This window comes from Microcaecilia unicolor, chromosome 1, assembly GCF_901765095.1.
Source record: "Microcaecilia unicolor chromosome 1, aMicUni1.1, whole genome shotgun sequence".
Lineage (NCBI taxonomy): Eukaryota > Metazoa > Chordata > Amphibia > Gymnophiona > Siphonopidae > Microcaecilia > Microcaecilia unicolor.
The window spans coordinates 340643194-340656227 of NC_044031.1; the positions used below are offsets into that span (position 1 = coordinate 340643194).

At 43.3% G+C, this 13034-nt stretch overlaps 1 protein-coding gene across 1 annotated transcript in view; it reads right to left on the reverse strand.

The window, feature by feature from the left end:
- Window positions 1-394: 394 nt before the first annotated feature.
- The window catches only part of LOC115473996 (beta-galactosidase-like), a 330129-nt gene continuing 317489 nt past the window's right edge, over window positions 395-13034 (reverse strand). Inside the window, 1 exon segment of the mRNA XM_030209251.1 lies at window positions 395-791. Coding sequence (XP_030065111.1) covers window positions 531-791 — 261 coding nt within the window. The 3' untranslated portion in view covers window positions 395-530.

Genomic DNA, 13034 nt, shown 5'->3' on the forward strand with positions numbered 1-13034 from the left:
AAGAGACGGCTGAGGGGAGATATGATAGAAGTGTATAAAATAATGAGTGGAATGGATCGGGTGGATGTGAAGCGACTGTTCACGCTATCCAAAAATACTAGGACTAGAGGGCATGAGTTGAAGCTACAGTGTGGTAAATTTAAAACGAATCGGAGAAAATTCTTCTTCACCCAACGTGTAATTAGACACTGGAATTCATTGCCGGAGAACGTGGTACGGGCGGTTAGCTTGACGGAGTTTAAAAAGGGGTTAGATAGATTCCTAAAGGACAAGTCCATAGACCGCTATTAAATGGACTGGAAAAATTCCTCATTTTTAGGTATAACTTGTCTGGAATGTTTTTACGTTTGGGGAGCGTGCCAGGTGCCCTTGACCTGGATTGGCCACTGTCGGTGACAGGATGCTGGGCTAGATGGACCTTTGGTCTTTCCCAGTATGGCACTACTTATGTACTTATGTACTTATATGTTTGATTGACAAGCATAAAAGAAATGGAGGTAACTGTTAGGTGTGGAGAAGAACACAGATACTTATAGATTTCCCAGTCCTCCTCCTCTAGAAAACAGTTGAACAATCTTCATGTCATATCCAAGTGTGGCATTGAGAATTGGAGTGTCCACAAACTCCACAATATACTTCCCTTCACCCTGAGGTGGTCTCTCTAGTTCCAGCACTGTAATGTTGTTTGGTGCAGATGTTGTGAGAATATGCCTTGGGACAAACAAGGTCACTTGAGGGCCCCTAGCCGGCCAGTAACGCCCAAGATTAAATCCATTTATCCAAATTTGTCCCTGAAAGAGAAACAGAAAGCCTTTAGCATGAAGGTAGCGTTGGTTTCAAAGCAGAGCTTACATGAAAAGCCTAAAATAAAGCTTGCAACTCTAAACAATTTTAAAAAGTAATTCCACACAGTTTGCAGTACGTATCATTGCCAACCTTACATACAGTTCCAAACTTAATACAGCTTAACAAATAAAACTTATTAGCAGATTAAACTTCTGTCCTATTATTCTTTGGTCAATGGACTCCCATTTACGTAAACTGGAGTTCACTGATAGAAATGAAACACTCTGCAAGTGCTAAGAAAAGGGAAACTTGGGTAAGAGGTAGTGAGGAGAAACTCAGTACCTTCCTTCCCTATTACAGGTTTCATAGGGACAAATAATAATTGGATCTCTGCTGATTTCCAAAGCAGTCTCTTGGCACTAATCAGGCAGCTAGATGCCCAAAAATGGTCAATACATCCAGTGAAGGATCATATCCAAGACAAACAGTAACAAGAACCATGATAGCAGCAGTTAGTGTCATCCACTAGAAAACTATAGAAATTGGTCCTTGTGACATATACAGCAGGTGCAAGGTCTACACTCAAACCAAAAGGGACAGAAGAGAGTGAAAAACAGGCAGGGCAATTCTACAACGTGGCACCAAAACTTATAACTAAGCTAACTATGTATTTGAAATTGATTAATGATGTATGTAGGGCAATAAAGAAATATATATGTGAACAGGATATGTTAAGATTGGAGTTGGGTGTATGTGTATTTACAGATTGTGGGGTTTGGTTCTCCTGAGGAAGAATTTGACGAAATGCGGTCTCGCATTGAGGACCAGGATGAGTTAAGGAAACATTGAAGGTTGACGCACTGGTGGTTTCTTCAGCAGCCTTACTCTAGCTCAACGCCACGGCTCTGTTAAGGGTAGCCATTACAGCGGAGGAGAGGAAAACCGTCCCTACTCACGCGTTTATAACATCAATCATTACATTGAATATATGGTGACTAGTGACATTTAGAAGATATGGACTACTGTGTGTCATAGTAACACATGGTACAGAGTCGAGGTCTCTGATTGGACATTGGTGAACATATCTAATTGAATGTTGCATTGTGTATACAATATTTAAACTGTAAGGATTAAGAACATTTGTGAGAGAGAATAGATGAATATGGGAGATAAGAACGAATGTGAGCGGGTGTTGGACTAGTGTGCAAGGAGTACTGAGGTTGCTTGTTGTGGGATAGGAAATATGAACATACCCATATTACAAAAAATTAAAATATTTTGTAAAAATTGATAATATAGTTGGAGTGTGAATACTTTATTGGTGATTTACCAAAACTTATATGCCACATACTTACATGAGAGGAGTCAAAATTGGCTAGTATGTGCGTAAATGCACTAGGCTCTATATTAGTGGTTCCCAAACCTGATTCCGGAGGCACCCCAGCCAGTCAGGTTTTCAGGATACCCACAGTGAATATTCATGAGAAAGATTTGCATGCAGTGGAGGTAGTGCATGCAAATCTCTCTCATGAATATTCACTGTGAATATCCTGAAATCCTGACTGGCTGGTGTGCCTCCAAGACCAGGTTTGGGAACCACTGCTCTATTCTAGAAGGACTCAGCCAAGAACGACAGTGAGAAACTGCAAGGGGGCTGTGATGGAAAATATTAAAAATTGCTTTTAGTCTTGCTTTAATTGATAATACATTTTTTAAAAACCCCTGTCTGACCCAAAAGTGACTTTCCTGGTATAGCTCAAAGAACAGCCTGAAAGACAAGGCACACTCAAGAACAATGTATGAGATAAGGCACCTCTCAAGAACAGGTTTGAATGCCTCTGAAGCCAGCTTGTGCAGGAGGAAGGTGGGGTATGCTTGAGGTTCTGGAGATAAGCCACCTGGTCAGTGGTTTGTTTACCTGAACTGACAGCATATGACTAAAACCTCATGTACATTCCTGGATAAGTTTTAGCTTAATAAAAAGGGGGCTTTTTGCAGCAGAGCCTTGGGGCTCATTCTGTGGATGGACGCATCGTGCAGAAAAGACTTGTTCCTGGTCATATGGAAATTTTGGACTTTCACTACAACGGGCCCCCCAGCTGATGAGATAAGGGCCTGAATGATGTAATTCCTGACCAGTGATGTTGTGTGTGTGTGTGTATATATATATATATATATATATATATATATATATATATATGTATATCTTTCTTATTTTACTTTTCTATAGCCTTCCTTTAGTAATGTACTCGATTAGTGTGTTTATTTCTTAATCATTGTGACTTATACACTCTACAATTAAAGTGTAAATAGAGTTTCATTTACCCAATACGAATCTAAAAGAATCTGTAGTATTTTAGTCTTTGAGCAGTCTGTGGTGATCAAGTGAGCAGGCTGCAATACCAAAGCAATACAGTAGTTGGCGCTTCTGAGCAGGATTCATAGAGGGGAATGGAATTTTTTAAGCAAAAAATTGGAAAGAATAAAGCAGAGAGTGTTATTGAGATCCCAGGATGGGATGCAGTACCATATGCTATAATAGCCACTGAGTGGTCAAAATGTGCAGGTTTGTGTGAGGAGTGGGACTCCTGTTTAAAGGGGCCAGAACCCTTAGATGTAGTTAGGTGTATGCAAAAAATTAAGATAGAACGGTGGAAGGCGTGGATGGGTTCTGTTAACCGCTTATCGGAAAATCCATCAGAACCGTGATGAACAACATAGGAAAACTGCAGAATTAGAGCGACAAATATGTGACTTGCGTAGTCCAAATGTAATGCTTAACTGTCAAAATAAATTGTTAGCTGATAAGCTGGATACATATCAGACCATTGCTGAGTGTGCTGCAGTAAGGGTGGCACAGTATAAATACAAAAAGAGGAAAGGGAAAGTTAACAAAAAGAAGGTACATTTATGTATTGCTAAAGCAGGGCTGCATTTGACCCTGATTTTATAGGAGAAAAAAAAGCGAGCCCGGTAGAAAGGAGGCGCATGATACAAGATGCCCAGGGACTGTATCAAAGAAAGGATCTAGTGGAAGATTACACCAAAAATGAAGTTGCTGATTTGATAGGGAGATTTCAACAGAGATCGGGGGAAGCTTTGCTTGCCTGGACTGTGTGTATTTATGAGTTGGGGGCAGCTGATATTAAGTTGGATATAATTGATTGTAAAACATTTATTACATTGCGTAAGGAACCCTATGTGCAGGCAGCTTTTCGGGATTTTCAGGGACATCCCCCAGTAGATGGGAGACCCTATAATAATAATACCACTAATTAGTAGTGGAAGGGTGTAATCGCAAGTATCCTACGGAAGTAGAATGGCCTGGGAATGAGCGTCCCTGGTATACTTTACGGGATTGTGTGCAAAGAATCAAGGAGATAGGGATGAAAACAGCAATTTTTGTAGGGCAGGCAGATACTTTTTCTGAGATAGCATTGTCTGTCAGTGTCCAAAATAAATTGATTAAGACTGCTCCTCCTGCATATAAGCAGGTAATCATGACCTTGTTAATTAATGAAACAGGGAACCCCTTTTGGGATGTGATGTAAACAGTGCAGCAGTTAGGAGACCTTGGGGAGTGGGGCCCAAAAATATCTGATCGGGGACAGAAGGGGGGGGAAGGAAGGTGACGGGATTAATCGAGCTTCCAGAAAAGAAATGTTTATTGCCTTGTTGAAGGATGGGGTAGCTCGAGAAAAACTGGATGGTATCCCCACATCTGAAATGTGGCAGATGTATAAAAAGTGGGGATTAAATGGGGCAAGGTAGTACGCAGTCAGCGAGCTCAGGTAAATATTGACAGATCAGTTCCTCCTCCCCTTGAGACCGGAACCCCTGGTGCTAGGGGTAGTGCTAGCGCCCCCCCCCCCCCCCAAGAGGAAGAGGAATGGCAGGGTTATGAGGATTTGTATCCCTGGAAAGAAGTGCAGCATCTTAAAAAAGCAGGAAAATATGATTGACAGAATGGCCAGGTTTCCACCCACTTAGCAAGTTTAGATTTGCGGCCCCATGTAAACAGAGAAATTTGTTGGAAAAACAGGTCCTGTGAAAAAGTGCATGCTCTAGTGGATACTGGAGCTGAGGCCACTTTATTATATGGGAATCCACTTAAATTTATGGGTCAGAGAGCTGTCATTACCGGGTTGGGAGGAAAACAAATTGAAGCTGTATAGACCTGGGTGGAATTAAAAATTGGAAATTTACCTAAAAGGTGTGTAGGGAATACAAAGTTATGATTGTGCCTATGCCTGAATATATACTGGGTATAGATATATTAAAAGGATTGACATTAACATTAGATTTATTTGTAGCATTTGTATCCCACATTTTCCCACCAATTTGCAGGCTCAATGTGGCTTACATTTGCCGTAATGGCAGTTGCCATTTCCGGGTAACAGAATTACAAGTTGTATTGCGTTAAGGTGCATGCATACATGGTAACGTGCATGGCCGTAATGGCAGTTGCCATTTCCGGGTAGCAGAATTACAAATGGTAAAGCGTTAAGGTGCATATATACATGGTATATGGTATATGGGAGATATCAATTTGGAGTTAAACCTTACATCCAATCTCTTTCAATTACTGTGGGAAAGGTGAAAATGACCCCAATAGAGTTTCTCCCAGCCACACGGACTATTCATTAAACAGTATAGAATACCAGGGGGGCACCTTGAGATCAGTAAAACTATAAAAGAGTTAATGGAGAAGGGGGTGATTAAAGCTACCACCACAGATTGGAATAATCCGGTCTGGCCAGTCCGAAAACGTGACAGTTCCTGGCGTATGACCGTGGATTATAGGGAACTAAACAAAGTTACACCCGCTTTAACTGCTGCAGTCCCAGATAATATTACTTTGATAGAGAGAATACAGACACATTCTGGTAGATGGTATGCTGTAATAGATTTGGCTAATGCCTTTTTCACAATACCAGTCAATGAGAAATATTGGGATCAATTTGCTTTCAGTTGGCAGGGCAGGCAATATATATTCACCCGACTACCACAGGGCTGGATTCATAGCCCTAATATCTGTCACCGGACGGTGGCAGATCATTTAGATGAGTTTCCTCTAGCTGATCATATGCAAATTGTGCATTATATTGATGATATTATGATTCAAGGGAAAACATAGGAAGATGTTCAGACTCAGTTGGAGTTGTTAATTTTACATTTAAAGGACAAAGGATGGGAAATAAATCCTGATAAGATACAAGGGCCATCCCAAACAGTGAAATTTCTAGGATTTTCAGTGGCATAATGGTCTGAGGGAAATTTTGCCAAAAACTAAACAAAACATTTTGGAATTTGTTTCTCCTTGTAATAAAAAGGAGGCACAATGTTTTATTGGATTATTTGGCTTTTGGAGACAACACATACCCCACCTAGGGCAAATTTTAGCACCATTATATAAAGTGACTAGGAAAAAATATAATTTTGAGTGGGGAGAAAAAGAACAAGCAGCTTTTGAAGCAGTGCAGCAAGCAATACAAACTGCCTTAGATTTGTGGCCAGTGCAGCCAGGAGAGGTAGAGCTTAGTGTCTCAGTGAATGAAAATTATGCTAATTGAAGCCTTTGGCAGAAACAAAAGACTCGAGTGTCATTAGGATTTTGGAGTCGCAAGTTACCAGAGGCAGGAATTAAATATACTCCTTTTGAAAAACAGTTATTGGCATGTTATTGGGCTCTAGTAGATACCGAGCAGTTAACTATAGGACATGTAGTTGTCCTGAGACCTGAAATACCAATAATGCAATGGATCCATAGTTCCCCGAAAACCCATAGGATAGGGCATGCACAGGAAGTCAGCATAATTAAGTGGAAATGGTATATTCAGGAGAGAACGAAATCAGGAATTGGAGGAATTCCCTTATTGCATGAAAAAGTGGCAGCACATCCAGAAACAGGACAATCTGGGCTAGAACCCCTGGAACGGGTGGAGAGCCCAGTTAGGTGGGGAAAAGCCTATGATCAATTAACTAATGAAGAGCAGCAGCATGCTTCGTTTATTGATGGTTCTGCTAAGTATGTTGGAGGAAAGAGGATGTAGAAAGTAGTAGCTTATAATCCCAAAATAAAACGTTCACTGGAATACAGTGGGGAAGGAGCAAGTAATCAATATGCAGAGTTGTATGCTGCCTATATGGCTTTGAAAACAGAAAATTTAGGACAATGTTACATTTATACTGACTCATGGTCTGTGGCAAATGGATTAGCCACATGGCTACCTACCTGGTACAAGAACAATTGGAAGATTAATACCAAAAATTTGTTGGGTAAAGAATTGTGGCAAGACATTTGGAATTATGTACAGAATACTAATGTTACTGTTTTTCATGTAGATGCTCATTGCAGGGGTGATATTCTAGAACGCCTTTACAATGAAGTGGCTGATGAACAAAGCAAAATTTCACCTCTCAAGGTGGAAACTTTAGAAGAACCGGATAATTGCTCAGGTTTGGCGACATGGGCGCACCAGAAATGTGGACATTTGGGAGAAAAAGCCACTTACAGGTGGGCAACAGATTGTCATATTAGTTTAACTATGGATGTTATTAAAACTGTCATTGCAAAATGTCCAGTCTGTCAACATCAGACTAGGTGATCTTTTCCCCACGTGTAATCAATACAGGGGCGCAGTGACCCATCCTTTTTTAGAAACAAAAAAGAACCTTGCCCCAGTTTCCTCATTCCAATTTGTTCCTTTCATCTGTTTCTCTCAACCCTTTTCCCCCTCCCCGCCTCACCCTCTCCTTCCCCAAGTCTTCCCCTTCTTACCCCCTCTTCCTCCATTCTGATCTCTTACCATTTTCCTCCATCTTCCCTTCCTTCCAGTCCACCCCACTCTTCTCCATCCCTAACTGAACTCTTAAGCCCCTTCTCACCGCCTGCCTTCTTCTACTACTCATCCCTAGTCTCTAAACCAGTCTCTAACCCCCTGCTCCTAACTCCAGCATCAGACCCATCTTCATGGCCCAACCTCCTTCTCTCACTTACCAACCCCAGTCTCTGTGTCAGCCCCTGTCTTCCAGACTAAGCACTAGAATTTCTCCTATATCCATCCTCTAACAACTGTCCTTTCTTCCATCTCCAGCCCTTGTGTTAGCTCCAAGCCCCCTTCTCCCAGCCCGTGCATGATTCCCCCTTCTACCACTCCACCAACTGCCAATATCAGCCCCCTTCTGCCATCCCCAGCCCCCTTCTGCCACAAGCTCTAGCACCAGCTCAAAGGCAATAATTGGGCACCCATGGTATAGAGGACATGTGTGCACCATCCACATTTTCAAAGCAAAGGACTTCAAGCCCTATTAACTACCCTCTTCATCTCACAGTGTCCAGGTATCTACTTTATCATCATCCCCATCACAATGTGTGTAATACATACCAAACGTAAGCAGTGCCACACAGATACACAATGAACAGACTCCTACTCTTTGGATCTTACAGATGCATAGACAGGACAAACAATGAAAATTAAAAGGCTTTGATTTAAGAAAGCAAGCTCATGACTGAAAAAGTGCAAAAGGTAGATGTTTATAGGGGAGGTTCAATGGGTACTATCACATGTCAGGGCTACAAATGTAAGCATGTATCCTCTGGTGAATGAAATCTTAACATCTTTACATACTCTGTTTCAAGTGTCAATTGAAAGGAAACTCTGGAATGAGGGGGAATAGGATGAAGGTGAAAGGGGATAGACAGAAGTAAACTGAGGAAATACTTCTTCCCAGAAAGGGTGGTGAATTAGTGGAATGGCCTCCTGGTGGAAGTAATGGTGATGAAAAAATAAATCATATGTACTTGTCTCAAGCACTCTTGAATTCCGATACTAAGGGAGTGATAGGGAAAGTAGATGGCATGGATGAGCAGACTAGATAGATATCTGCCTACATTTTTCTCTGTTTCTAAATGGCAAAATAAGAAGCTTAAGCATAATGTCAAAAACAAAAAAATAAACGCTACATTTCAGCTTCTTGAAATGAGATGTTATCTTGCTTTCATGCTGCCAAACAGCCTCTCTGCATTTTATCTATGGAAATAGATCTTTAGCTGTGGCTTATTTTACAGTATTAATCTTCTGGCAGTTGGGGGTGGGTACATTTAGAGGCAAGTAAAGGGGAGCTGAAGAAAGCTAATATTCTGCTTGACTATCTTGGGATCTTTCAAACAGATTACATTACAATCTATTGCAAAGTCTAATTTTTAAAAAGCATTTCCATGGGTAAGAGTGTGCGTTGTGGGCATAAAAAAAACCTTTACTGAAATTACAAGGACCGTATGCCAAATAAGTAGGGCAATGTTGGGGAGGGGTTAGCACCTACACACGCACTTCATAAACCAGGAAATTTATTCATATTAAACAGCAGGTGATAAAGTGTGTGAGTACTTTCCACGGGGTATTTTTCAAAAGGAAAAATATGTGCATGCTTTCCCCTTTGAAAATCTGTGTAACTTATGGCTTTATATGCCACACAAGGTAGGTGGTCTGCTATAAAATTAACTTTGCTCTCTTTAGGTTAAGCCAGTTTATATGCTATATAGAATCCCCCAGACAGGATGTTTTAAATGGTCCCATTGCTCTGCAGGCCTGCACGTCATCTGTTGGACAGATAAGAATGCGAGATCAGATTGGCCCAAATTGGCCGCTGAGAGACTGAGCCGGGCCAGGGGCAGGTCCGCCACCGCCGGACCCAGGGCAGAGGTGTCTGTCCAGAAGAGAAGAGCTAGGACGGCTGTATTAAATGGAGATTCAAATCATTAGGCATGTAGATAGCTGGGTGGCTGGTGGACGTGAGGATCGCTTGGTTACTTGCCTGCCTGGTGTGAAGGTGGTGGTGGACCTCACGTGTCACCTAGATGGGATTTTAGATAGTGCTGGGGAGGAGCTGACTGTCTTGATACATGTGGGTACCAACAACATAGGAAAATGTGGGAGGGAGGTTCTGGAAGCCAAATTTGGACCCTTTTATTAAAGGGTGCTTTGTGGCAATGGGTTTGCTGCATGGCAATCCATAACTACTGATGGCCCAACGCAGGTGCCAGAGGTAATTCCACCCCCAGCATTTCCGGCGCTAGCGGAAATATTGTAAAAATATTTCTGCAGGGGGTTACCCGGCAGTAATTGGGCAGTGCTGTGCGTTGTCCAGTTACTGCCAGGTTAGCGCGGGAGCCTTTACCGCCGTGCCTCAATGGGTGACAGTAATTGCTCCCTCTGAAATGGCCACGTGGCAAGTGCAAACTTCCCACACAGCCATTTCTTTTTTGGGGCTTTTTACCCGTTGTGGTAAAAGGGGCCCTGGTGCATGGCAAAAATGGCTGCCACTGCTAGCGCAGGGCCCTTTTTACAACAGTTTAGTAAAAGGACCCCTAAAGTAGGGAACTAAAATCCAGAATCTCCAGGATAGCTTTTTCAGAAGTTCTCCCCATTCCATGCGCAGGACCCAAGAAGCAGGCAGAGCTCCGAAGTCTCAATGGTGCACGGAGGTGGGATTTAGATTTTTTTTAGGAAATGCGCAACATTCTGGGGAAGGGGGAGCCTATTCCAAACGGATGGACTCCACCTTAACCAGGATGGAACCAGGATGCTGGTACTAACATTTAAAAAGGAAATAAATAAGCTTTTTAATTAGAATGAGGGGAAAGCTGACAGTCACTCAGGAGCACATGGTCTGGAGTGAGATACCCTTGAAGGATACTATTATAACAGGACATTTATGGAATACCAACAGAGAGGTTTCAACAAAGGTGAAAAAAGCCAGGACTGTTTAAGGGTAGAACAGAGTAAAGGTGGCAAATTATCCCTGTCAACTTCTAAGCAGCTTGTAGATGCAAGGAAAAAAACACACTTTGAAGTGTCTGTATACAAATGCTAGAAGCCTAAAAAATAAGATCGGAACAGAGTCAAACAAAAATTCTGCATCAAACAGACAGCAATGTGGAATCCTTATGAATAGAAATTCCATGTGTGAAGAGAAAGAATATATGTGTAGGGCTATACTACTGTCAGCCAGGCCACAACAATCAGACAGATGAAGATAATGGGCGATTTCAGTTACTCCAATATTGACTGGATAAATGCCACATCAGGGAGTGCTAGAGAGGCAAAATAATTAGACATAATAAATGACTGCTTCATGGAGCAACTAGTTCAGGAACTGACAAGAGGGGGAGCTATTTTGGATCTTGCCTTAGTGGAATGCAGGTCTTAGGGGCTCATTTCAAAAGAGAAAAAAAATATCCAAAAAGTGGCATAAATCTGCGTTTGGACGTTTTTCTCACAAACATATCCAAATTGGAGAAAATGACGTCAGAAGGCGGGACTCTGAGGGAACGAACTCACGAAGGGAGGGAAGGATAGACGGGCAGGGCTTTGAAATGATGCGGCCGCTGAGGCGCAGTTAAATTTAAAAAAGACTTAAACCACGCAGGGTGGCAGGAAGAAAAAGGGGGATGTTGGGGAGAGTCGGAGAAGAGGGCGGGCAGGTGGCCATAAATGGGATAGGGATGGGGCGGGAGGGCAGGGGAGGGGACAGAGGAGAATCGCTGGGTATGGATGGATGGAGGGGGCAGGTGAGAGGAGAATCGCTGGGTATGGATGGATGGAGGGGGGCAAGGGAGGGAGAGAAGAGAATCGCTGGGTATGGATGGATGGATGGAGGGGGCAGGGCCCAGGGAGAGAAGAGAATCGCTAGGTATGGATGGATAGAGGGGGCACGGGAGAGAGGAGAATTGCTTGGTATGGATGGATGGAGGGGGGCAGGGGAGAGAAGAGAATTGCTGGATATGCATGGAGGGCAGGGGAGAGGAGGGTTGCTGGACATGGGTGGATAGAGGGGATGGCAGGGTAGAGAGGAGGGTTGCTGGACATGGATGGAGGGGAGGTCAGGGGAGAGTAGAGTTGCTGGACATAGGTGGATGGAGGGGAGAGTAGAGTTGCTGGACATGGGTGGATGGCAGGGATGGAGGGCAGGGGAGAGAGGAGGGTTGCAGGACATGGGTGGATGGAGGGCAGGGGAGAGAGGAGGCATTTTATCCCACATTAAACATGAATTAGATTGGAACCTGGGAGCATTCAATTTTTTTTTTCTAGAGAGAGTAATGCATTGCCCCCCAGGCTCTCTCCCCGGCTATAGCCAGCTCGGCAATTTTTTTTTTTGGGGGGGGGGGGGGCGCAGAGGTGGATGGGGGGGCAAAGGTGGATCAGGGCGAGAGCCTGTTGTTAAACATTTACCAGCACACTACTGACTGAACCGCACGAAAAGCTAAGTGGTTGTAAACCTTCTATTTGTTCAGCAATCCCACAAAGATGCACTCCATCTCTTTCCGCTCCTATTTCCTTTGCATCTTGTGCTCCCTCTGCCTGCAGTTCTTCAACTTGTTCTTCACCTTTTAAGGCACTGGGCTGAAAAAGGGGGCAGGGTGGGAGAAGAGGGAGGAAGAAGAGAGAAAGGAGATGCTGGGGGGGGGGGGGGGGGGCGCCAACTGATAGTCTGCAGGGGGGCACCAGAGACCCTAGGACCGGCCCTGCCTCCCCCTACCTGTTACACTTATGGAGGAAACTGTGAGCCCTCCAAAACTCACCAGAAACCCACTGTACCCACATACAGGTGCCCCCCTTCATCTGTAAGGGCTATGGTAGTGGTGTAAAGTTGGGGGGAGTGGGTTTTGGGGGGCTCGGTAGACAAGATAAGGGAGCAATGGTGAGATGTGTACCTGGCAGCATTTTTTTATGTTTCAACATTTTATTGATGACTCATCAGAACAAAATCACATTCCATCTTTTAAATATACCGAACACAATACTGAACACTAAACAATAAAAAACTAATGCTTAGTCTAGTCATTCAACTTTTATCCATTTTCTCACCCCCCCCCCTCTTTTTGTTATATATCCTATCCGTTAATACTTCTGATCATGTCCACCCTCCTAATCAGTGTTACTATGCCCGTTTCATCAGTATAGACGAAGTTCCACTCCCTTCCGCATCCTCCCCCCAACCCCTCAGACAGCCATTCCATAACATTTTATCGAATAAAAGCTACCTGGCAGCATTTTATGAAGTTTACTGCAGTGCCCCCTAGGGTGCCCTATTGCTTTCCTAGGATGTCTGGGGGACCAGTCTACTAAAAATACTGGCTCCTCCTATATCCAAATGGCTCAATTTTGTGCGTTTTGCACTTGGACGTTTTATTTTGGGGGGGGGGGGGGGGGGGGGGGCGAAAATGGACCAAAATACAAAAATGT